Source organism: Rhinopithecus roxellana, chromosome 7, assembly GCF_007565055.1.
Source record: "Rhinopithecus roxellana isolate Shanxi Qingling chromosome 7, ASM756505v1, whole genome shotgun sequence".
Classification (NCBI taxonomy): domain Eukaryota; kingdom Metazoa; phylum Chordata; class Mammalia; order Primates; family Cercopithecidae; genus Rhinopithecus; species Rhinopithecus roxellana.
The window spans coordinates 135,854,272-135,881,520 of NC_044555.1; the positions used below are offsets into that span (position 1 = coordinate 135,854,272).

The 27,249-nt window shown below is 41.5% G+C and overlaps 1 protein-coding gene across 1 annotated transcript in view; it reads right to left on the reverse strand.

Annotated features, from left to right (window-relative positions):
- Positions 1-26,953, reverse strand: part of MAGEA11 (MAGE family member A11) — a 35,331-nt gene extending 8,378 nt beyond the window's left edge. The window contains exons 1-2 of the mRNA XM_030934584.1: positions 26,858-26,953; positions 26,219-26,365 (exon numbers count right to left, since the gene is read on the reverse strand). Coding sequence (XP_030790444.1) covers positions 26,219-26,227 — 9 coding nt within the window. The 5' untranslated portion in view covers positions 26,228-26,365; positions 26,858-26,953. The remainder of the gene's footprint in view (positions 1-26,218; positions 26,366-26,857) is intronic.
- Positions 26,954-27,249: the final 296 nt, after the last annotated feature.

Here is a 27,249-nt window from a genome sequence, read left to right on the forward strand (position 1 = left end):
TTATGGACCAATTTGATCTTTTTTATTTATTTATTTTTTATTTTTTATTTTTTATTTTTCCCGAGACAGAGTCTCGCTCTGTCACCCAGGCTGGAGTGCAGTGGCACGATCTCAGCTCACTGCAACCTCTGCCTCCCAGGTTCAAGCAATTCTCCTGCCTCAGCCTCCTGAGTAGCTAGGATTTCAGGCATGCGCCACCACACCCAGCTAAGTTTTGTATTTTTAGTAGAGACATGGTTTCACCATATTGTCCAGACTGGTCTCAAACTCCTGACCTCGTGATCCACCTGCCTCGGCCTCCCAAAGTGCTGGGATTACAGGTGTGAGCCGCCGTGCCGGGCCATTTTTTTTATATATATAAAATATAGTTCATTTCACTTAGGATTTCAAATTTAATGCCATGATATTTATAATGAAATATCTTTATTATAGAAAGTGTCAAACATGTAAAACAGTATAGTATAATATACCCAATATACTTGATATTCAGCATCAAAAATCTTCAATCCATTACTAATCTGTTTCCAACTATACTTCTACCTACCCCACATCTCAAATGCTGGAATAATGTAAACCAACTCAGTAACCTTGGATAGAAACCTGGATCCACACTCATGGGGAGGGGGGAGGGGGGAGGGATTGCATTGGGAGTTATACCTGATATAAATGATGAATTGATGGGTGCTGAGGAGTTGATGGGTGCAGCACACCAACATGGCACAAGTATACATATGTAACAAACCTGCACGCTATGCACATGTACCCTAGAACTTAAAGTATAAAAAAAAAAAAAAAAAAAGAAACCTGGATCCAATATGCCAATTCATGGTACAGTGGAGCTGACCTGGCTCTGAGACAGCCTATGGCTCAGAGAAAAGGGTCTGGCTTCAGTAGACCAGCCTCCCTAGACCCCTACCTCCTACTCTCTGTTCCAGGGCCCTGAGGTACTGCACGCCTTTGTTCTCTTCTAGACACATGCTCCTATGATACTGCTAGCTACCACTGCCTTCCAGACACCCTTGGGTCTTTCTCGAAATATCTTCTCTGTGAGGCCTTCTGTGAATAACTTTTCTTTTTCTTCATAGAATTTGTGTCTTTATTATTTATTTTTGTAATTTCACTTTCATTTTAGATTCAGGGGGTACATGTGCAACTTTGTTACATGGGTATATTGTGTGATGCTGAGATTTGTGATATTATTGATCCCATCACTCAAGTAGTGAGCATAGTACCCAATAGTTAATTTTTCAACTCTTGCTTCCCTGTCTTCCTCCACCCTCTAGTATTCTCATGTGTCTTTCATTGCCATCTGTATGTTCATGAGTACCATCAGAAACGAAGTACTCTAAAATTCATGTGGAACCAAAGAAGAGCCCGAATGGCCAAGGCAATCCTAAGAAGAAAGAACAAAGCCAGAGGCATCAAATTACCTAACTCCAGACTATACTACAAGGTAACCAAAACAGTAGGATACTGGTAGATAAGGAGACACATAGATTAATTGAACAGAATAAAGAGCCCAGAAATAAAACTGCCCACCTACAGACATCTGATCTTTGACAAAGTCAGCAAAAATAAGCAATGGAAAAAGGAATCTCTATTCCATGAATGGTGTGCGGATAGCAGGCTAACTATATGCAGAAAAATGAAACTGGATCCTGACCTTTCATCATATACAAAAATTAATTCAAGATGGATTAAAGATTTAAATGTAAGGCTTCAAACTATAAGAATCCTAGAAGAAAACCTAGGAAACACCATTCTGGATATCACCCTCGGGAAATAATTTATGACTATGTTCTCAAAAGCTATTGCAACTAAAACAAAAATTGACAAGTGAACCTAATTAAACTCAAAAGCTTCTGCTCAGCAAAAGAAACTATCCACAGAGTAAACAGACAACCTGCAGAATAGAAGAAAATATTCACAAACTACGCATCTGACAAAGGTCTAATATCCAGAATCTATAAGGTGCTTAAACAATTGCACAAACAAAAACAAATAACCTCATTAAAAACTGAATACCCTTTCTAAAACTGCAATCCTTCCTCTTAACTCATCCCAAACACTTATTCAGTTCTCTAGATTCAATTTGTTTCCATAATATTTACCAACACGTTGACCAAAATTAAGACTGGTTAGGCAAAAATAATTGGATAAATGTTTATTGGAAGCTAAATGTGAGGACTGACCTGGGAGGAGAAAACAACAAAGTTCAGAGTGTTCTGGAGTGTCTTACAAGTTGGAAGGGTTTTATGGGAGTTTAGAAGAAGAGAGGAAAACTTTTTATATGGCAGTTGTCGTTTTTTTATTAGGGAATACAATACGGAGATTAGAATCATTGTATCAAATTGCAACATACAGGCTAAAATGTCCATGTACAAGACAATCAGTAAAACTTCATGATTTAAAAATAAATCAGCCAACTTTTCAATGTTGGTACATTACATATTAATCCATATGTAAACAATTTGTGGAACACAGGATAAGACACTTTACTGAGGGACAGGATGTCACCAGAAGTCACAAGACCTCCCCCAGGTGAGTTAATTTGGAAGCCTGCCAAAGGTGATTTGTAAGTTAACCATTAAATCTACTGCACCTTTAAGTTTGTTTCATGATTCATTGTGTGCCTACCCCTTACCTCACTAGAATATAAGTTCCGCCTAGGGAGGAAATGTGTTCAATGTTGTATCCTCAGAGCCCAGGGCAGTGCCTGGCACACAGTACATGCTCGGTATTCATTTATGGAATGAATAAAGAACTGCCAGTTCTACGGTCCTAGTATTTAGAGCTTCTCTGTACTAAGTCTCATGGAATTTTCAATCTTTCCAATGACCCAACAGCCGAAGTTTGAATGCTCCCACTATCTTCTAATTGTTGGCTCCTGGACCAGGTAAGCATCTGAATTTTAAGGGGACTCCAAAGACCTGCTTTCCCAGCTTCTGGTTTGTGCTCCTGGCATCGTGGGTAAGTCAGCATGGCAGGGCTCCAACCACCCAGGGCTATCTGAACACTCTCTCCTGTCAGGAGGCAGCTGTGACCTTACCCTGATGCCCTGTTTCTTTTTCCATCTTGTTTGGATCTGCAAGTTAACACTGTAGTCCCTGCAAGGTGGAATCTAACAGCCTAATTGTACCTGTCGGGATTTGGGGTTTCCTTCTCCTGAGGCCCATCTGTAAGCCCCCATCACCTTTGCTGTGGTGCCCACAATTGCCTGCAGTCTCCTGTATCTGACTTCAGTCTTCCCCCTGGGGCTTGGAATTGCAGCTCTCCAATACAACTACTCAAGACTCAGTGTTGAGGTTTATGAGCAGTTAATCTTTTATTTAAAATTCTCTACTTAGAAATCCCCTTCTAAAGTACTGTGGTTCAGTTGGAACCGGCAGAAGATGAGGTAGCCATTTGGTGAGTTTCCTAGGAGTTGGTAAATAAAAAAGAATGTTGTGTGAATGAGTGATAAATCACTATAATGATTAGTTACTTTTCAAATGATCCCCTATGTAATGCCCACACATTAATTAAACTAATCACCTCGTTAAGGTGCCTATGAGTTTTTGCTTTCTAAACTTGATCCACAGAGGTGATGCAGAACTGTTCTGTCAGCTGCCCAAAGAGCCATCTAGGATCTCGGTGTACCCCCAAAATAGTTTGAGAAGACTAATGGGTGAAGCAGACTATGAGATCTGTGGTCATTAGTATACTCCTCCAGGTCCCAGAATATCTTCAGATCAAATTGGGATTTGGAAAGGAGCCAGGAAGGGTAAGCCTTTCTTGTTACCACAGGATGTAGGCTGTGATGAGTTTGGAAAAGTTTGAGAAGGATCATCTGCTGGATCCATCTATACTGCTTTAGGCTGGCCACAGGAGGAATGTAGAAGCAAAATGGGACTGGAGGTGAGCTGGAGCCCTGCAAGATGTCATGAACTGAGTGCTTCCAGAAAGAGCTCCAGAGCAGACTGCTTTGTTGTACTCCAGGATGACAACTGGGACACTTAGTGTCCCTTGTTGGAGAGAAATGACAGATGGGGAGAGTGCTGACTCTAGGATGCCTAAGTGCTGCAGGGCTAGCGCAGCTAGGGGGTCTCACAGCACCCCACCAACAGCCTCTTCTGGAGGCATTCCCAGGGTCTAGCATATTCCACAGAAGTCTCCTGTGTGGTCACACACCACGGAGGATGGAAGCAATCCTGACCAGGGTAGGGCAGAGCAGATGGGAGCCTTCCTGTGCCCATACATGCGAAGGTCCTGACTGTCTCTGGATGTCTTGAGCCTGCCCACTGAGGGACTGATGTGAGACCTGTCAGTCACGGTCCTGCTCTCCTAAGAAACCTCTCTGTTCCACCAGCTATGACTGAAGCCCTGCACTTAACTTCAGCTTCCTTGGCAAGCGGCTGACTTCCTGCATGGTTCTTGAAAGGTGTATTAGTGCATTCTCATGCTGCTGATAAGGACTTACCCGAGACCTGGAAATTTGAAAAAGAAAGGAGTTTAATTGGACTTACAGTTCCACATGGCTAGGGAGGCCTCACAATGATGGGGGAAGGCAAAAAGGAGCAAGTCACGTCTTACATGGATGATGGCAGGCAAAAAGATCTTGTGCAGGGCAACTCTCATTTTTTAAAAACCTTGGGATCTCATGAGACTCATTCACCATTATGAGAATAGCATAGCATGGGGTGACTGCCCCCATGATTCAACTATCTCAAACCGAGTCCCTCTCATGACACGTGGGGATTATGGGAGTACAATTCAGAAGGAGATTTGTGTGGGGACACAGAGTCAAACCATATCACCAGCTCTTCCCTGTGGCAATTACCCCGTCAGCCTTTCCGGAGCAAAGAAGGGGTCCTGGGTCTCCTTTTATCCTTGATCCCAGGGCAGGAGCTGAACATAGGGACAGCAGGGGCTAGTGGCAGGATGCCTGTTATGTCCCAAGGGAAATCCACAAAATACCATGAGAGGACAAAGCCAAGGTTGCCCATCACTCAGACTGAGGGTCAGTGCAAACGAGCCCTGCAGACACTGACACCTACATGGATGCAGTGAGAGTCCACATGTCTCATGGGCACTGTGCTTCGTCCTACTTGCCCCACCATGTATCTGGTTGCCAGCCTGCTCAGTGGAGTTGGCTCGAAGGAAATCGTTGAGTCACCCAATCTGCTGAGAATAAAAGAGACCAGGCCAGGCAGGTACACAGCAAGGCAGGACACATGTCTGGACATAATAGCAGCCTCTGGAAGACTGGACCTCTAATATTCACGTCAAATGGTCGCTGTAGCCTGGCAACTGCACTTGGGCCATGAGCTTCCAGGGTACCCTAAAGGTCAATGGAAGTCTTCCTGGAGGCTGGACTTCTTGGCACATTTGGGGTTCTAAGCCTGCTGCAGGCTCTACCATCTTCTCACTTGATTTATCTGTGGGATCCCTTTGTTTTATTTGTGTGTAATGCATTTTATCTTGCTGTATTACATAATTCTTTGTCGCCTGCCCCAAATATTTTCTGAATGAAGCAGGAGTGAAAAAGAGGGGGAGGAAAATAGTGAGCGAAGTCCCTTCTCATTCCCACTTAACTCCTTAATGTCTTCACCTCATCTGCATTCCCCTCTGGATCCCCAATGTCCTGTTAATGGAGCACAAGCTCATTGCGGGGCTGGTGGTTCCAAACTGCAGGTGTTCTGAACTGCAGCCCATCTGGAGCTCTCAATGCAGAAACTTCTCCATCTTTCTTTATCCTAGGACCCACCTCTCCTCCACGGCATTTGTCTCCATGTCATATGGATAGAACAGGAGAGAGGCCATTGGGTAGGATTCTGTTTCAAGCTCTCACTGGCACCACCACCTGGCTCCTTTAAGATCAGTCCTAGGGGCATATTGATAGGGCAATAGTCAGCAGTAGAAGATGGCTGGCACTCCCTTGTTTGTGGTGGGGGTCAGGCAGCTCAACCCAGTAAAAGAGACAGGGCTTTGAACCCATAAGAAAGTAAGTTTGAATATGAGCTCTGCCACTTATAAGCCCATACATCAGGTATCCTTTGTGTACTTCAGTTTTCTCATCTGTAAAATGGGAGTAATGATAGTACAACTTCAGAGTGTTTATGTGAGCATCATATAACATGCCACTTGTATGTAAAATGCTTAACCCTAATAACATGGTCATTAATAAGTGGCCATTATTATTGTGTGCCCATGCTGTATCTTCCCCCACATTTTAATATTCCTGAACCTGTATATGTCTTATGATCCATATGTGCATTAATAAATGCATTTATTTTCTTTTCTCCTTGAAAATCTGTTACCATGGATTGTTTTATCCCACATCTTTGGACTGCATAGACATGATATAACTTGTTCTAGTCCTGCTTGGGGCAATAACCAGGTCTACTGAACCAGGACCTGGATCAACACATAGATCTGTGAGAGTTGCTTCCAAGATTTCCTCCAGGCTCACCCTCACTGCATTCAATCTCACACCCCAGAGCTCTGCAAGGGAGAGTCCTCCAGGTGAACACACTGAATGCCAAAGAAAAGGTCCCACACTGTGCCTGACCCTGGTTTCCCAGGTTCACATCTATGAGGAGTACTAGAGCCACATTCCAAATTCTCCAGGCCACTGCTTGCACTTCATTGGGATGGCCCAATAGTTATTTTAAAAAGTGCATTTTTCCTTGCACAAATATTTGCGTATTTTGCAAAAGCCTAGAGTTACCTACCTTCCAAGTATAAATCTCTTTCTGTGCCTAATGTGTTGCCAATTTTCTTTTCTCTCTATCTTAAATTTAAAGGAGCAGATAAAAGCAATCTTATGTGCCCAGAAAGAAGAGAACCAAATATTTGTGACCAGCTCTGATATGCACAACTGAGGTCATTTTAGAGGATGAAGCTGAGGCCCCTTTTCTCCATCTACTTGTCATTGCTCTAGTCCAGGCCTGCTCCTATTCTGTGGGAATCCTCAACCCTGGACATTCCAGTCTCTTAACTGTTACCATATGACAGTAGCAACACAAAGAAGTAGGGAGAGAATGGAACTGTATGTGAACAAACCCACTGTATATATTTTAATTAAGCTGGTATTAATTTAAATAGATTGGTGCAAGTTAAACTATCAATTGTAGTCCGGAGGACAACTGCTAAGAAAATAATACCTTAAATGACAATGGGATTAAATGGTAGACTAGAAAAACATACATTTTTCACAAAGGAAGGTAGTATTGAAAACATAAAGAAGGAAAAATACATATGTGATATAAAGAGTAAATCACTGGCTACAACACAGAAATATTACCTTACCAGTAATTTTAAATGTAAATGGATTAATCACCTCAATTAAAGTCAGAGATTGGAGAAATATATTTTGGAAGCCTGTTCTAACTATATACTGATTATAAGAGAATCCTGGGGTGTGAGCAAGATGGCTGAATAGGAACAGCTCCAGCCTCCAGCTCCCAGCGTGAGCAACACAGAAGACAGGTGATTTCTGCATTTTCAACTGAGGTACCAGGTTCATCTCACTAGGGAGTGCCAGACAATTGGTGCTGGTCAGCTTGTGCAGCCCGACCAGCGAGAGCTGAAGCAGGCTGAGGCATTGCCTCACCTGGGAAGCGCAAGGGGGAAGAGAATCCCTTTAGAAACTGAGACACACAACACCTGGAAAATCGGGTAACTCCCACACTAATACTGTGCTTTACCAAGGGTCTTAGCAAATGGCATACCAGGAGATTATATCCCACACCTGGCCAGGAGGGTCCCATGCCCACGGAGCCTCCCTCATTGCTAGCACAGCAGTCTGAGATCTAACTGCAAGGCAGCAGCGAGGCTAGGGGAGGGGCGACCGCCATTGCTGAGACTTAAGTAGGTAAACAAAGCCTCCGGGAAGCTCAAACTGGGTGGAGCCCACCACAGCTCAAGGAGGCCTGCCTGTCTCTGTAGACTCCACCTCTGGGGACAGGGCATAGCAAAAAAAAAAAAAAAAAAAAAAGCAGCAGAAACCTCTGCAGATGTTAATGACCCTGTCTGACAGCTTTGAAGAAAGCAGTGGATCTCCCAGCACAGAGGCTGAGATCTGAGAACGGACAGTCTGCCTGCTCAAGTGGGTCCCTGAACCCTGAGTAGCCTAAGTGGGGGACATCCCCCACTAGGTACAGACTGACACCTCACACCTCACACGGCAGGGCGGGGTACACCCCTGAGATGAAGCTTCCAGAGCAAGAATCAGACAGCAGCACTCACTGTACAGCAATATTCTATCTTCTGCAGCCTCCGCTGCTGATACCCAGGCAAACAGGGTCTGGAGTGGACCTCAAGCAATCTCCAATAGACCTACAGCTGAGGGTCCTGACTGTTAGAAAGAAAGCTAACAAACAGAAAGGACACCCACACCAAAACCCCATCAGTACATCACCAGCGTCAAAGACCAAAGGCAGATAAAACCACAAAGATGGGGAAAAAGCAGGGCAGAAAAGCTGGAAATTCAAAAAATTCAAAAAATCAGAGCGTATCTCCCCCTCCAAAGGAACGCAACTCATCGCCAGCAACGGATCAAAGCTGGACAGAGAATGACTTTGACGACTTGAGAGAAGAAGGCTTCAGTCGATCAAACTTCTCAGAGCTAAAGGAGGAACTATATACCCAGCGTAAAGAAACTAAAAATCTTGAAAAAAGAATGGAAGAATGGATAACTAGAATAATCAATGCAGAGAAGGCCATAAACGAACTGACAGAGATAAAAACCATGACACAAGAAACACATGACAAATGCACAAGCTTCAGTAACTGACTCGATCAACTGGAAGAAAGAGTATCAATGATTGAAGATCAAATGAATGAAACAAAGCGAGAAGAGAAGTCTAGAGAAAAAAAAAAGGAAAAAGAAATGAACAAAGCCTCCAAGAAATATGGGATTACGTGAAAAGACCAAATCTACGTCTGATTGGTGTGCCTGAAAGTGAGGGGGAAAATAGAACCAAGTTGGAAAACACTCTTCAGGATATCATCCAGGAGAACTTCCCCAACCTAGCAAGGCAGGCCAACATTCAAATTCAGGAAATACAGAGAACACCACAAAGATACTCCTCGAGAAGAGCAACTCCAAGACACATAATTGCCAGATTCACCAAAGTTGAAATGAAGGAAAAAATGTTAAGGGCAGCCAGAGAGAAAGGTCGGGTTACCCACAAAGGGAAGCCCATCAGACTAACAGCAGATCTCTCGGCAGAAACTCTCCAAGCCAGAAGAGAGTGGGGGCCAATATTCAACATTCTTAAAGAAAAGAATTTTCAACCCAGAATTTCATATCCAGCCAAACTAAGTTTCATCAGTGAAGGAGAAATAAAATCCTTTACGGACAAGAAAATGCTTAGAGATTTTGTCACCACCAGGCCTGCCCTACAAGAGATCCTGAAGGAAGCACTAAACATGGAAAGGAACAACCAGTACCAGCCATTGCAAAAACATGCCAAAATGTAAAGACCATCGATGCCTGGGAGAAAATGCATCAACTAACAAGCAAAATAACCAGCTAATATCACAATGACAGGATCAAATTCACACATAACAATATTAACCTTAAATGTAAATGGACTAAATGGTCCAATTAAAAGACATAGACTGGCAAATTGGATAAAGAGTCAAGACCCATCAGTCTGCTGTATTGAGGAGACCCATCTCACATGCAGAGACATACATAGGCTCAAAATAAAGGGATGGAAGAAGATCTACCAAGCAAATGGAGAACAAAAAAAAGCAGGGGTTGCAATCCTAGTCTCTGATAAAACAGACTTTAAACCATCAAAGATCAAAAGAGACAAAGAAGGCCATTACATAATGGTAAAGGGATCAATTCAACAGGAAGAGCTAACTCTCCTAAATATATATGCACCCAATACAGGAGCACCCAGATTCATAAAACAAGTCCTTAGAGACTTACAAAGAGACTTAGACTCCCATACAATAATAATGGGAGACTTCAACACTCCACTGTCAACATTAGACAGATCAAGGAGACAGAAAGTTAACAAGGATATCCAGGAATTGAACTCAACTCTGCACCAAGTTGACCTAGTAGACATCTACAGAACTCTCCACCCCAAATCAACAGAATATACATTCTTCTCAGCACCACATCGCACTTATTCCAAAATTGACCACATAGTTGGAAGTAAAGCACTCCTCAGCAAATGTAAAAGAACAGAAATTATAACAAACTGTCTCTCAGACCACAGTGCAATCAAACTAGAACTCAGGACTAAGAAAATCAATCAAAACTGCTCAACTACATGGAAACTGAACAACCTGCTCCTGAATGACTACTGGGTACATAATGAAATGAAGGCAGAAATAAAGATGTTCTTTGAAACCAGTGAGAACAAAGATACAACATACCAGAATCTCTGGGACACATTTAAAGCAGTGTGTAGAGGGAAATTTATAGCCCTAAATGCCCACAAGAGAAAGCAGGAAAGATCTAAAATTGACACCCTAACATCACAATTAAAAGAACTAGAGAAGCAAGAGCAAACACATTCAAAAGCTAGCAGAAGGCAAGAAATAACTAAGATCAGAGCAGAACTGAAGGAGATAGAGACACAAAAAACCCTCCAAAAAAATCAATGAATCCAGGAGCTGGTTTTTGAAAATATCAACAAAATTGATGGACCGCTAGCAAGACTAATAAAGAAGAAAAGAGAAAAGAATCAAATAGACGCAATAAAAAATGATACAGGGGATATCACCACTGACCCCACAGAAATACAAGCTACCATCAGAGAATACTATAAACACCTCTACGCAAATCAACTAGAAAATCTAGAAGAAATGGATAATTTCCTGGACACTTACACTCTCCCAAGACTAAACCAGGAAGAAGTTGAATCCCTGAATAGATCAATAACAGGCTCTGAAATTGATGCAATAATTAATAGCCTACTAATCAAAAAAAGGCCAGGACCAGACGGATTCACAGCTGAATTCTACCGGAGGTACAAGGAGGAGCTGGTACCATTCCTTCTGAAACTATTCCAATCAACAGAAAAAGAGGGAATCCTCCTTAACTCATTTTATGAGGCCAACATCGTCCTGATACGAAAGCCTGGCAGAGACACACAAAAAAAGAGAATTTTAGACCAATATCCCTGATGAACATCGATGCAAAAATCCTCAATAAAATACTGGCAAACAGAATCCAGCAGCACATCAAAAAGCTTATCCACCATGATCAAGTGGGCTTCATCCCTGGGATGCAAGGCTGGTTCAACATATGCAAATCAATAAACGTAATCCAGCGTATAAACAGAACCAAAGACAAAAACCACATGATTATCTCAATAGATGCAGAAAAGGACTTTGACAAAATTCAACAGCCCTTCATGCTAAAAACTCTCAATAAATTCGGTACTGATGGAACGTATCTCAAAATAATAAGAGCTATTTATGACAAACTCACAGCCAATATCATACTGAATGGGCAAAAACTGGAAGCATTTCCTTTGAAAACTGTCACAGGACAGGGATGCCCTCTCTCACCACTCCTATTCAACATAGTGTTGGAAGTTCTGGCTAGGGCAATCAGGCAAGAGAAAGAAATCAAGGGTATTCAGTTAGGAAAAGAAGAAGTGAAATTGCCCCTGCTTGCAGATGACATGATTGTATATTTAGAAAACCCCATCATCTCAGCCCAAAATCTCCTTAAGCTGATAAGCAACTTCAGCAAAGTCTCAGGATACAAAATCAATGTGCAAAAATCACAAGCATTCTTATACACCAGTAACAAACAAACAGAGAGCCAAATCATGAATGAACTTCCATTCACAATTGCTTCAAAGAGAATAAAATACCTAGGAATCCAACTTACAGGAGATGTAAAGGACCTCTTCAAGGAGAACTACAAACCACTGCTCAGTGAAATCAAAGAGGACACAAACAAATGGAAGAACATTCCATGCTCACGGATAGGAAGAATCAATATCGTGAAAATGGCCATAGTGCCCAAGGTAATCTATGGATTCACTGCCATCCCCATTAAGCTACCAATGACTTTCTTCACATAATTGGAAAAAACTGCTTTAACGTTCATATGGAACCAAAAAAGACCCCACATTGCCAAGACAATCCTAAGTCAAAAGAATAAACCTGGAGGCATCACGCTACCTGACTTCAAACTGTACTACAAGGCTACAGTAACCAAAACAGCATGGTACTGGTACCAACACAGAGATATAGACCAATGGAACAGAACAGAGCCCTCAGAAATAATACCACACATCTACAGCCATCTGATCTTTGACAAACATGACAAAAACAAGAAATAGGGAAAGGATTCCCTATTTAATAAATGGTGCTGGGAAAATTGGCTAGCCATAAGTAGAAAGCTGAAACTGGATCCTTTCCTTACTCCTTATATGAAAATTAATTCAAGGTGGATTAGAGACTTAAATGTTAGACCTAAAACCATAAAAAACCCTAGAAGAAAACCTAGGTAATACCATTCAGGACATAGGCATGGGCAAGGACTTCATGTCTAAAACACCAAAAGCAATGGCAGCAAAAGCCAAAATTGACAAATGGGATCTAATTAAACTAAAGAGTTTCTGCACAGCAAAAGAAACTACCATCAGAGTGAACAGGCAACCTACAGAATGGGAAAAAATTTTTGCAATCTACTCATCTGACAAAGGGCTAATAGCTACAACCTACAAAGAACTCAAACAAATTTATGAGAAAAACACAAACAACCCCATCAAAAAGTGGGCAAAGGATATGAACAGACATTTCTCAAAAGAAGACATGCATACAGCCAACAGGCACATGAAAAAATGCTCATCATCACTGGCCATCAGAGAAATGCAAATCAAAACCACAATGAGATACCATCTCACACCAGTTAGAATGGCAATCGTTAAAAAGGCAGGAAACAACAGGTGCTGGAGAGGATGTGGAGAAACAGGAACACTTTTACACTGTTGGTGGGATTGTAAACTGGTTCAACCATTGTGGAAAATAGTATGGCGATTCCTCAAGGATCTAGAACTAGAAATACCATATGACCCAGCCATCCCATTACTGGGTATATACCCAAAGGATTATAAATCATGCTGCTATAAAGACACATGCACACGTATGTTTATTGCGGCACTATTCACAATAGCAAAGACTTGAATCAACCCAAATGTCCATCAGTGACAGACTGGATTAAGAAAATGTGGCACATAAACACCATGGAATACTATGCAGCCTTAAAAAAGATGAGTTCGTGTCCTTTGTAGGGACATGGATGCAGCTGGAAGCCATCATTCCCAGCAAACTATCGCAAGAACAGAAAACGAAACACCACATGTTCTCACTCATAGGTGGGAACTGAACAATGAGATCACTTGGACTCGGGAAGGGGAACATCACACATCGGGGCCTATCATGGGGAGGGGGGAGGGGGGAGGGATTGCATTGGGAGTTATACCTGATATAAATGATGAATTGAGGGGTGCTGACGAGTTGATGGGTGCAGCACACCAACATGGCACAAGTATACATATGTAACAAACCTGCACATTGTGCACATGTACCCTAGAAGTTAAAGTATAATTAAAAAAAAAAAAAAAAAGAAAACAAACAAACAAAAAAAGAGAATCCCATTACATCCAACGACATAAATAGGATGAAAGTAAGTATATGGGAAAAGATATATCATACAAGCAGTAACCAAAAGAGGGCTGGAGTGGCTATGCTAATATCAGACAAACAGACTTTAAAAGTTGTTACTAGAGGAAAAGGAAGATATTTTATAATGATGATAAAAGTTTTAATCTATCAAAAATATGAAACATTATAAGCATATATGTACCTAATAACACAGACCCCAAAAATACAGGAAGAAAGAATTAAAGAGAGAAATAAATAATTCAACAATAATTATTGGAGACTTTAAACCCTGATTTCAATAAAGGTATAACAAGATAGAAGGTCACCATGAGTATAGAATATTTCAACAACAACGTAAACCAGCCAGACCTAAGCCCCAATTATAGAAGACAACACCCAAAACAGCAGAATATTTTTCTCAAGTATACATGGATCACCTTTCAGGATAAACCATATGTAAGCCCACAAAACAAGTCTCAATAAATATAAGGGGATCGAGATTGTACAAAGTATTTTATCTGTCTGCAATGGAATAAAATATGAAATTAATAACATCGGTAAATTTCAGATGTTCACAAATTTGCAAAAATTAAACTACATACTCCTAAACAACCAATAGGCAAAAGAAAAAATCACAAAGGAAATTAGAAAATATTTTGAGATAAATGATAACGAAGATATATGTACACACATGGTCATGTACAAGTGAACACCAGCTTATCACATGGTTCAGGTGCACTAGCTTGCATTGTTGATTGCACAGTTTTAGAGAGATGTGGTGATGACCCTATTTTGCCACTTCCAGAGACCAGATGTACTGTGCAATTAACCAGAAAACACTGATTTATAAAGCATGAAAATAAGAATCTCTTCTGAGCTTATAACTAAATGTACCTAAACTATAATAAACACTAAATTCCAATGACTTGATATGGTTTGGATCTGCATCCCCACCCAAATCTTATCTCGAATTGTAATCCCTACATGTCAGGGGAGGGACCTGTGGGATGTCATCGGATCATGGGGGAGGGTCCCCCCATGCTGTTCTCAAGATAGCGAGTTCTCATGAGAGCAGATGGTTTTAAATTGTAGCACTTCCCCATTTGCGCAAACCCTCCATCCTGCAGCCTTGTGAAGAAGGTGCCTGCTTCCCCTTTGTCTTCCACCACGATTGAAAGTTTCCTGAGGCTTTCTAGCCATGCTTCCTGTTAGGCCTGCAAAACTGTGAGTCAATTAAACTTCTTTCCTTTATAATTACTCGGTCTCAGGTAGTATTCTTTATAGTGGTGTGAGAATGGACTAATACAGGACTACAGCTGTGCCTAAACAGGCTTCATCAAAAATAATAATAAAAAATCTACTCCAAAAGATGAACAATGGCTACCTCTGCCATATGGGAGGATTTAGATGGGCTACCTTCTCAAGTTGGGAACACAATCCTGTACATACGTGCTTACCAGTGCCACACCATAGATTACAAGTCAGCACGGGAAACCCAATCAGAGACTCTAAGATGCCCCTCAATAAATAATTAGCTGCACAGCTTCAATAAGTGTGCTTATCTGACAGCCTAATATCTCTTTCAGGGACTAACTTTACAGCTGAAGTCACAATCTTCTAGGGGTGGTCACCAATCAATGATTAGGCAATGCAGTTGTAGTCAAGACCATACACTTCTCAGAAAGGCCACCAGCCAATGACTGAGCAAGTCGAGGGTAAAATGGCTTAGAAAGTCCCATAAGAGGGACCCCTCCTCCAAGCAATCTTTGCTTCAAAGCTCCAAATTGGACTAGCAAAGACTTTGTGAGATCTGCCCAAAAGACAAGAGGGAGAAATAGGATATGTATAATTGTTAAGTTCTTACATGACATGCGAAATAATATACTATTTGAAGGTAGACTGTGATTAAGTAGAGATTACATTGTAAACTTTAGGGCAACCACAAAAAGTTCACTAAAAGAGATACACATAATTAGGCAGCAATGAAGATAAAATGGAATAATAGAAAAATGAGTGCCTATTCACAATAGCAAAGACATGGAATCAACCCAAATGCCCATCAATGATAGACTATACAAATAAAATGTGGTACATATACACCATGGAACACTATTCAGCCATAAGAAGAATGAGATAATGTCCTTTGCAGTGATATGAATGGAGCTGCAAGCCATTATCCTCAGCAAACTAATGCAGGAACAGGAAACCAAACATCACATGTTGTCACTCATAAGTGGGAGCTGAACAGCGAAAACACAGGGAGGGGAACAACATGCAATGGGGCCTGTCGGTGGGGCAAGGGAAAGACAGCAATAGGAAAAATAGCTAATGCATGCTGGGTTTAATACCCAGAAAGCTGGGTGGGAGCCTGAGGGCCATCAACACATGCATTTCATCAGAACAAAGAGGTACGCATCAAGCCTGGAACAAAGAAATATATTGTCTCACAAGACAATAAGCCCAGCACAGGCTGTGAGGGCTCTTTATCTCCCAAGAAGAAAATGTTCCAGGTACAAGGCCCACCTTATGCAACTGAGCAGGTTGGTCAACATGTGACAGGACATGACTGCCTTTACCAACAATATTAAAAGGAGAATGTATCATTATTGAGATTTATCTCAGAAATTCAATATTCTCAAATCAATCTCTGTAATTAACTGCATCAACAGACTAAAGGAAAATGCATTTGATCATATTCAAATGATTAAAAAGTTTTTATGATAAAAAGTCTAGACAAGTCGAATTAAAAAAGAAATAATTCAACTTGATATAGGACATGAAAAAAAAAAGAGGAAACCTCTACAGTTAGCATCATACTTAATGATGAAGGACTGGATAAAAAGCTGGGATGTCAATTCTGACCAATCCTACCAATATCTCTGTGAAAGTCCAGACCAATGTAATCAAGCAAGAACAAGATATTAAAGACATTCCAATAGGAAAAGAAAAACATGAAACCATCTCTATCTGCAGATGACACTGATCGTAGTTGTCCCTTTTCACACTGTTATAAAAAAAATACCCAAGACTGGGTAATTTAGACAGGAAAGAGGTTTAATTGATTAGTAGTTCCATATGGCTGGGGAGGCCTCAGAAAACTTACAATCATGGCAGAAGCGGAAGCAAGCATGTCCGTCTTCACACGGTGGCAGGGAAGAGAAGTGCAGTGTGAAGGGGGAAGAGCCCCTTATAAAACAATCAGATCTTGTGAAAACTCAGTCAGTATCATGGGAACAGCATGCAACTGCAGGCCCAATACCACCTGGAAACCACCAAGGCTTGGGGCTTGCACTCTCTGAAGCAATGGCCTGAGCTGTACATTGGCCCCTTTTAGCCATGGCTGGGATGCAGGGCACCAAGTTTTGGGACTGCACAAAACAGCAAGGCCCTAGGCCTGGCACACGAAACCATTTTTTTTTTTCCTTAGGCCTCAAGCCAACCAGAAGTCCTGAATTCCTAGCCTTCCCAATTCTAGGAACCCCCTGCCCCTGGTAGGGAGGAAAGCATCTAATGTCAAAAAGACTCAAGGGCATCATGGACCTTCCATATGGGTACAGGACTGCAGGACACCCATCAGCCTCCAAAAGACCTCTCCACTGCCTTTCAGTTGCTAGCTTCTCAGACTCATAGGCCCAGGGGAATTACAATGGGGCTGCCGCTGGCCTGGGAAGAGCAAAAACTGTGGGGCCTTGCACGTAGCAGGAAAAGACTGGAAGGAGACTCAAGACCATGACAACTCCTTTCTGTGAGGGGCCCTGAGAGGGCAAATAGGTAATGACGGAGGGTGCCAAGTGAGAGGAATTTAACGAAGGGACGGCTGTGAAATTTGAGGAGAGAGGCGGTGAGGTCAGGAAGGAGATGTGGGGTCCTCAGGAGGGTGTTGAATAGGGAGAGGGCACGGGGTCAAGGGGTGTGGTACATGGGGTCTGCAGAGGATGTGGGGTCAGGAAAGGGTCTTAGGATTTCAGGTGTGGGGACACACAATGAGGTCCCAGGAGTAGAGCCCATTGAAGTGGAGGCTCTGTTCTATCTGCAATCTTGGTCCACACTCCTTAAGATTAACCAGAGAAACACGTAGAGGATAAAAAGATAGTGAATGTGGACAGAGCAGTGAAGATGCCAGTGGCCACAGAAAATACTGTTTCTTCCATGCTCTCGCCGGGGAGTGCTGCGGTGTTTGATGGAAGGTACAGCAGTAGGAGTGGTGTCAACTTCGACCTGCCAGAGCAGACGAACAGTACTTGAAGGAAACGCTGGGGTCAGAAGCCATGTAAAAGCTTCCAAATGCACGCGTGTCAGGGCCAGCAGAGGCAGAAGGTGCCAGCAACCCAGACCCCATGACTCCTTCTGTGGGGATCAGTCAGGTGGCCTTGGCATTGGTCAGACAGGAAGTGAGGTGGGTTAGGACTGAGAACTACCAGGAGTCAGCAGGGCACCACCAGCTTGGATCCTGGGTCTGGAAGAAGACCATATCTGAAGCAGTGCCCCTCCTCCCTCAGATTTGCCCAGGTCACCCCTAGGAGGCCATCCCATTCTTCTCCTGCCATCTCAGGAAAGTACATCACAGTGGAGGGCATAAGCTGACCCAGTACCCCCAACCATCATCCTATGCGTGACTTTACACACAGATACTTTCCTACACACAAAGACCAATTCAAAGCTGCTTGTCACCATCCTTTAAGTGAATCTTTAAGGAGCCTAATGTGACAGGGCCTCAGGTCAGGCCCACTTAATCAAATCCAGCACCTTCTGAATGACCACCAGGGCACACCCAGAATCTGCCTGGAGGAAGCCCAAGCCCTGCCCTGACTGCTTTTTCTCTACTTCACCTTTCTCTCCTCTTCAAGGAAATAAATTTGCTTATGCTGAGGGTTACTCGTCACCAGGCTGACTTATTTCTTCCACCCTGTCCTACAACAGTACTTGTGGACTCCAGGCAATGCTCCTGCAACCGCATCACCTAGGGACTAGTTAAGAACCAGCATCTCAGGCCCCACTCAGCCCTAAGGAGTGAGAATCCACATATCAACAAGATCCACAGGAGACTCCTGTGCATGTCCCCATGTGCTAATCCAGATGTGGTGTTTCTTCTTTGTGCCTCTGCCTCAGGGAATCTGTGACTCACTGAATTCAAGGTCCTCTGTTCATTAGTCAGGTGGAATCAGGCAGGATGTCCTGACTGGATCCTTTTCAGAATCTTCCGCCAATGAAACCATACCACATAGCAAGAGCTGCTTTCCACTTTCTGAAGTGGATGCACTTTTTTGCAGTTTAACATTCCCAGCAACAGTGTATGAGGGCTCTAATTTCTCTACAACCTTGTCAACACATTATTATCTGTCATTTTTGTTGTAGCCATTATAGTTAGTACGAAATGGTATCTCATTTAGGTTTTGACTTGCATTTCCCTAGTGACTAATGAAGTTGAGCATCCTTTCATGTTATTTTGGCCATTTGTAGGTAGGTATTCTTTAGGGAAATTTCTATTCATATTCTTTGCTCATTTTTGATGGTTTGTCTTTATATTATGGTATTGTAAATGCTCCTTACATATTCTGGATACAACTTTCTTATCTGATACACAGCTTGCAAATATTTTCTCTCAGTCTGTGGGTTGTCTCTCTGTCTAGAGGAGCCTTTTAGAGCACAAAATGTTTTTTTGTTTGTTTGTTTTTTGTTTTTTTATTTTAGGGAAATCTAGTTTATCCATTTGTGATTTTGTGGGGGAAAACTATGCTATAAATTGGAGGGAAAAATGCAACTGAGTGGCAGTATGAGCTCAAGGAAGAAATTTTTTGACAGTTGAAATGGTCACATTATTTTTAGTGTGAATGATCCAGTAAAGAGCAAGGATTAGCTAATAAAAGAGAAAAAAATGAGACAATTTCAAGAGAAAAATGCTTGAGAAAGAGTCTGTTCTAGGCTCTTACATAGTGCTGGAAAGCTTTGTCTTTTGTCAGAAAAGAAATGACAGAGAATGCAGGTATATTGGTGGCATCAGAGGTGGGATAAAGAGTGAACTGCCATCAAATAGTTTTCATTTGCCTTATAAGAAAGGTGGAAAATTGGCCAGGTGTGGTGGCTCACGCTTGTAATCTTAACATTTGGGAGTCCAAAATGGGCAGATAACCTGAGGTCAGGAGTTCGAGACCAGCCTGACTAACATGGCGAAACCCCATCCCTACTAAAATACAAAAGGTAGTCGGGTGTGATGGTGGGCACCTGTAATCCCACCTACTCGGGAGGCTGAGGCAGGAGAATCACTTGAACCCAGGAGGCGAAGGTTCCAATGAGCCAAGATCACGCCATTGCACTCCAGCCTGGGCAACAAGAGTGACACTTTGTCAAAATAAAATTAAAAAAAGAAAAGAAAGAAAGGAAAGAAGAAAGAAAGAAAGAAAGAAAGAAAGAAAGAAAGAAAGAAAGAAAGAAAGAAAGAAAGAAAGAAAGAAAGAAAGAAAGAGAGAGAGAGAGAGAGAGAGAGAGAGAGAGAGAGAGAAGGAAGGAAGGAAGGAAGGAAGGAAGGAAGGAAGGAAGGAAGGAAGGAAGGAAGGAAGGAAGGAAGGAAGGAAGGAAGGAAAGAAGGAAAGAAGGAAGGAAGGAAAATTATCAGATACTGTTGAAGGCTAGAGTGTTTTGGAGATTTGAGAAGATTTGAAATAGATTTTTTGCAGAGTGAGAAAGTGAATTCACTAGAGGAATTAAGCAAGTTGTCTCAAATACTTCAAAAGACATCATAAAAAATTGAAAAGGCAACTCACAGAATGGGAGAAAACATAAGTTAATCATATGGAATAAGGATCTAATATCCAGAATATTAAGAGAACAGTCACATTTTAACAATTAAAACACATATAACCCAATTTAAAATGGGCAAAGGATTTGAATAGACAGTTCTTCAAAGAAGATACATAAATGCCCAATAAGCACATGAAAAGATGCTCAACATCATTAGTCATCAGGGGAACACAAATCAAAATCACAATGAGATACCACTTTACATACACTAGAATGGCAAAAATAAAAACGGGAGACAATAATAATATCTCTAAGGATATACAGAAATTAGAATCCTCATACATTACTGCTAGAAATATAAAATGATGCAGCTGCTATGAAAAACATTTTGGCAGTTCCTGAGAAAGTTAAGAATGGAGTGTTACCTTATGACCCAGCCATTCCATTCCTAGACCCACACCCAAAATAATTGAAAGCAAATAATCAAACACTTGTACATTAATGCACATAGACGCATTATTCATAATACCAAAAGGTGGAAATAACCCAAATGTCCATCAAGAGATGAATGGATAAACAAAATGTATATATACATTTGTTCATCCTTGAGAAAATAAAGTGCTGATACACACTATCACATGAATGAAGTTTAAAAATAGTATGGTAAGTGAAAGAAGACACACACAAAAAGCTAAATGTTGTTTGATTACATTATTATGAAGTTCCAAGAATAGGAAAATCTATAGACAAAAAGTAGATTAATTCCTGACAAGAGCTAGAAGAAGAGGGAATGGGAAGTGATGGTTAATGAGGAGGTGTTTTCTCTTGGGGATAATGAAAATGTTCTGGAATTTGGTATGGCACAACTTATTAATAGTTAAAAATAGTGACAATTACTGAATCATACTTTTGAAGTGGTAAATTTATGGTATGTGTATTTTTTTTAAAAAGAAAGCAAACTGACAACCCACAGAATTGTGGTGGAGAATAGGAAAGAGCATCAGTAGAGAGCCTCTTTGGGGTGCAGCCCTACTGAGCTCATAAAAGCGAGGAGGGAGCAGGAACTCTGATATAACACTCCCACATGATGGACCTCACTCTACACACAGGTAGAGACAGATCACCACTGGGAGACTTTGAAGGTGATAGCAAAAACAAAGCCTAAACCCAGCTAAACTACCGAAGAAATTGACCACACACTTCCCTCGCACACAAACTTACAACCTAGCTGAAGAAGACACATTCCGATTTACATGCATTAATATTATTTACCTCAGCCTCTACTGTTCTTTTACACATGAGGACTGGCATTCAATAAAAATTATAAAATACAAAAAAATTACTAACTAGTAACTCATTTTCATGAAGAAAAGCAATAAACAGACCTGGACTCAGAAATGACCTAACTGCTGACTATATTACAAAGTTACTTGGAAAGAATTGTGATTAATATGTGTATGAGTCCATTTTCACACTGCCGATAAAGACATACTCGAGAGTGGGAAGATTACAAAGAGCTTTAAGGGACTCACAGTCCCACATGACTGGGGGAAGCCTCACAATCATGGTGGAAGGCAAGGAGGAGCAAGTCACATCTTACATGGATGGCAGCAAGCAAAAAGAGAGAGAGCTTGTGCAGGGAAACTCCCCTTCATAGAACCCTCAGATCTCATGAGACTTATTCACTATCACGAGAACAGCAGGGGAAACACCTGCCCTCATGATTCAATTACCTCCCACCGGGTCCCTCCCACAACACATGGGAATTGAAGATGAGATTTGGGTGGGGACACAGCCAAACCATATCAACATGTTAAAGAATATAGTGGAAAAACTGAACAATATGTATGAAGACAGGTATCAAGAAAATCATACATCACTGCACACACTTGTTAAAATAATTGATTGGGATGCCATAAGACTGAAGCAGCTCTAGCACCCTGAGTTCCTATGTAAACAAACTGAAAGTTTACTCAATGCAAATGGAAAAATGAAATAAATTTTACCAAAGTTGGCCAACTAACCTCTAATAGGGGATTTGCCTATTGGAAACCACCAAATAACCACTAACTAGGGGCTTTAAGACTACTGCTCCACTTTTTTTTTTTTTTTTTTTTTTTTGAGACAGGGTCTCACTCTGGTGCCCAAGCTGTTGTGCAGTGTTGTGATCATAGCTCACTGCAACCTATGCCTGTCAGGTTCATGTGATTCTCATGCCTTAGCCACCTGAATAGCCAGGATTACAGGTGTGTGTCACCACACCCAGGTGATTTTTTTATTTTTAGTAGAAATGAGGTTTTGCCATGTTGGCCAGGCTGGTCTCGAACTCCTGACCTCAAGTGATGTGTCCACCTCAACCTCGTAACGTGCTAGGATTACAGGCATGAGCCACTGTGCCTGGCCCTACTGCTCCATCTAAACCAAAAAAATATTTTCTTTGCCTTGCTTCTGCATGCACATCATAAAAGTTCTGCCCTCATGCCCTTTTGGTGAAGCCCTGGATCACCTGTGGTTTTATGTTGCCCAATTCATGAATTGCTGTTTGCTGAAATAAACTCTTTACAATTTAATTTTTCTAAGTTTATCTTGTAACACAACTATTTTCAGTTTACTGTACACATTGAAACAAATAACTGATCTCTGAGTGATGAGAGATGGAAAATAAAGTGAGCCCTAAAATTTCCTTAGCTTACTGCCTGGAGGACAGAGTACACAGCAGGAAAGCCTTGATATTTTTTGAGTTGAGGAGGTAGAATTGGGAGGACAGAGAGACTAAAAATTGCAGAACAAAATAATGAAGAGGAGAAAGTCATATAGAGAGAAATCTCCAGAGCTTACATGGGTATGAGGATAGTTCTTATTTCCTCTATTCAGAGTGAAAAACCTTATAAAGCATGGGACATCAGCCAAAAATCTTAAGAGGGTTTTGTCCAGGTTATGAGGCATTATAAGCTATAGACTAAAAACTGCTCTGATCTCACCTAAAAAGTTAAGAGCAAGACTTGAAAAAAATGCTACTATTTTCAAGAAACTTATCTATGCTAAAGAATAAATTTCAATAATATTTTATAGAAATACAAAAATATCCAGCACTCAACAAAGTAAAACTCACAATGTCTTCCATCCAATCACAATGATCAATTTTGTAAAAAAGCAGAAATTATGATCAATAATGAGGATAAAACACACACATGACACCGATAATAGAGATTGTAGGCAAAGACAATTAAAAAATTCTGGCTCAAGCCTGCAATCCCAGCACTTTGGGAGGCCGAGATGGGCGGATCACGAGGTCAGGAGATCGAGACCATCCTGGCAACACGGTGAAACCCCGTCTCTACTAAAAAAAAAATACAAAAAACTAGCCAGGCGAGGTGGCGGGCACCTGTAGTCCCAGCTACTCGGGAGGCTGAGGCAGGAGAATGGCGTAAACCCGGGAGGCGGAGCTTGCAGTGAGCTGAGATCCGGCCACTGCACTCCAGCCTGGGCGACAGAGCAAGACTCCATCTCAAAAATAAAAAAAAATTCTGAATGTATATGAGAACCACAAAGCAGAGGGGAAAATGAGGGATAAAAAAATACTTAAGGAAATAATGAAAAGTTTCCAGGTTTGATAAAAACCATAAAACCCAAAATCTAATAAACGAAAAAAAAAAATTGCAAGAACAATAAACGTGTATAAAGGTATACCAAGGCACTTGATAATCAAATTGTTTAAAATCACTGAGATTTTAAGAAGAAATCACAAGAAACTTTTAAAAGTAACCAGAGATACAAATTATGTACACTACCTACAAAAGAACAAAGATAAGGATGACAGCAGATTTCTTGTGAAAGATAATGAAAGCCAGAGGAGAGTACTATCTTTACATATTGAAGGAAACAAATATTAAAGACATAAATTTCTATATTGATGAAAATATATTCCAGGAATAAAGATGAAACCCTTTTGTTTCAGGAATGCAAAATTATAATGAATTTATCACCAACATATGTGCACTAGAAGAAATGTTAAAGCAAGTCCTCCAGGCAGATGGAAAGTGATGCCAGAGAAAAATCTGGATCTACACAAAGGAATCAAGAGCCCTAGAAGGTGCAACTGCCTGCAAAGTATAAAACATATTTTCCTTGTTATGTAATGTCTTCACAGCAAAGTGACTGTTTAAAGTAACAGTACTTAAAGTACTTAAAGGTATTAAGTTAAAAAACAGCAATGTATGATGTGGCTTACAACATATGTAAATGCAAAATGTATGCTTAGAATAGACCATAGGATGAGAAGGGGGAAATGGAAGTATACCGTTGGTTTTTATGTATCTGACTATTGTAAGTGCCAATGGGTAGAGTTGAATAGAGATGACTGTTTTCCTCATTGCACATGAGGCATATTAATAAGGTGAGCCTGCACATAACAGACATTTTTAAAAAACACTCATCATTTATTATGTGAACAGAGAGAGTGCTGTGAACTCCAGACAATTACTCTTTAATATTCCTTAAATGAGAAACTCTTACAGAAAGAACTTTACCTTGTTTTCTTAAAGGAAATTAAGAGACATATCTCTAATAAATTTTGGTTGATATGAAGCCATCTGAACATCAGTCAAGGGGATTGTGCACCATGTGCGGAAGCAGAGGCAACAGGTAAAAGTAAAATGAGTCAAGATCCTTGTTCTTGTTGAGCATGCTTGTACATGGTCTAAGAATACTCTCAAAAGAAGGAAACACAGTGAAAATGCCCATAATGCTGTTTGGTGATGATAGGCTGTAGCAGGGGCCTCTTTTCCAGAGGAGAGGCTGAAGCAGGGCTAGGAATGAGGTTAGAGACAGAGATTGGGGCCAATACTAAGGAAGATCCTTGCAAAATTCTAACAGGGATAGTGGATTGAAGGGAGGGAGGGAGGGTAAACAGTCCCATTTTGAGAATAGAGAATAGATAAATACATAGAAGAACAGTGTATGCTTACGTGTGTTTAGGTCAGGGGTAGGACAATGAAGAAATGGGTAAACAAGAGGTGACATGGTGAGGTATACTGACGATACAGAGATTGCGGGCTATCAGTTGTTGGCAGGGCTGGAGAGGCAGGAGGCAAAATTGGAATTCAGTGCACTGGGCAGAATGGCATCCACATAGATATGTGCCTGTGCAGGGGCATGATGAAGCCCACCTTTGAGGAAGGTCTTCTAGCACAGAGCTTTCCCAGTAGTGCAGGGACATCCCTAGTGTTCTGTAGCAGGTGAGGCATCAGGGCCCACTGCCTCAAGGAGGGAGAAAGGATGCTGGGTGAACGGACTCTGGGACTAGAGTGCTCACTTCAACCAGACTGCTCTGCCTTCTAATGTTCATAAATTGGGGTTCTATGGAAGGCTTCAGTTAAAATAAGGGATTCTATGTCTAAAATTTGGCAACCATAGTCTACTTGTGAGATATGGGATGCATCGTGGTGTCCTGGCATCCTCTACTTGTGCCTAATATTGCCTTCAGCCCTTTGCTTCACTAACTTTAGTTACTGCAAAGTTGCCAGCTGCCTACAACACACTAGATTAGAGGAAGTTTAACAAGGAAGTATGTACCATCTTCATGGATTTTCCATCTACCCTTCAAATATCTGCACTTTAAACCAATCTTCTATTCCAGACATTATCTGCTGACATGTAGACCCACTTTTGTAGTCACAGGACACAGGTTCTCTGTTGTGACAAGAACGCGGAAACCATGGGAGGCATTCTGAGCTGGGAACATCATCTGGATCATTTTTCATACACCTTTATCTACAGTTACTGAATTAATTGGTCCTGGGCATTCCCACTCCAGCTTACCGCTTCTTGCAGATGCACATTCCCTAACGTTGCTCATTGGTATTCCTAGCCTGTATCAATGGTCAGCCATCAGTCATCAACTCCACTCACATAGCACCCACCTCTGTGAAGGGGGTCCACTGTACACAGGAAAAAATTTGTCAGCCTCCACTGGGGATCAAGACAGCTCCCTGCCCTGGTGAGAGTGCACAGGATTACTAGAGTGGTCAAGAGAATGATTTAGGCAGCCAGCTATACCCTTCCTGACAGGAAACAGGGAAATTTTAATGTAGGCTGATTGTATATGTATATGTATGTGTATATGTATATGTACATATATATATTCACTCCATGGTTCCTGACACTCTCAGAGATCTTGTTATTTCCTAAGTGAGTAAAACATTAAGAATATCTTTCATTAAAATATTTGTCCTTTTGTCTTTGGTTCCTGAAGCAGTTTCAGAACAGCTTCGGAATAGTAAAGGTGGAAGACAGTCTTTTGTTATACTGTCAGAGTGCTTTAGGCCTCAGAAGCAGACCTCAGAAAACACCATCTTGCTCTCTAACTTTCTTTTGCCCCCCTTTCACCTTCTTCTTTTTCTCCCTAAGACAAGCTGTAGAAACGAAAAATATACTCATCTCCCCTCACCTGTCTTAGAGCTGGTCATAAATAAATTCTCTGACCTACCTTGTCTGATTGTAGGTCTTAAACTGCCATTTCAGAAGAGGTCCTGACCCATACCCTGGAGGACACAATGCTGCTCAGGGAGAACAGGAAGAATCTGAACAGACAGGCCTTGCTGGTTTCCCGACTCAGTCTCTTAGTATTAGGTTATATCTTTCTGTCCAATCATATTTCTACACATCTGTCCATGCTTTAATCATGCCTATCCAATGAAGTCTTAGTAAAAGGCCCAGGAGGACAGGATATTGAGAGCTTCTGACCAGCTGAATTCATGGAGGCTTGCAGAAAGGTGCATAAGAACTCATCCATGTGCCAGGAGAGTGCTGCACCCCAACTTCATGGGAACAGAAGCCCTTGTAGGGCAGATCCTCCAGAACTCGCCCCATGTACCTCTT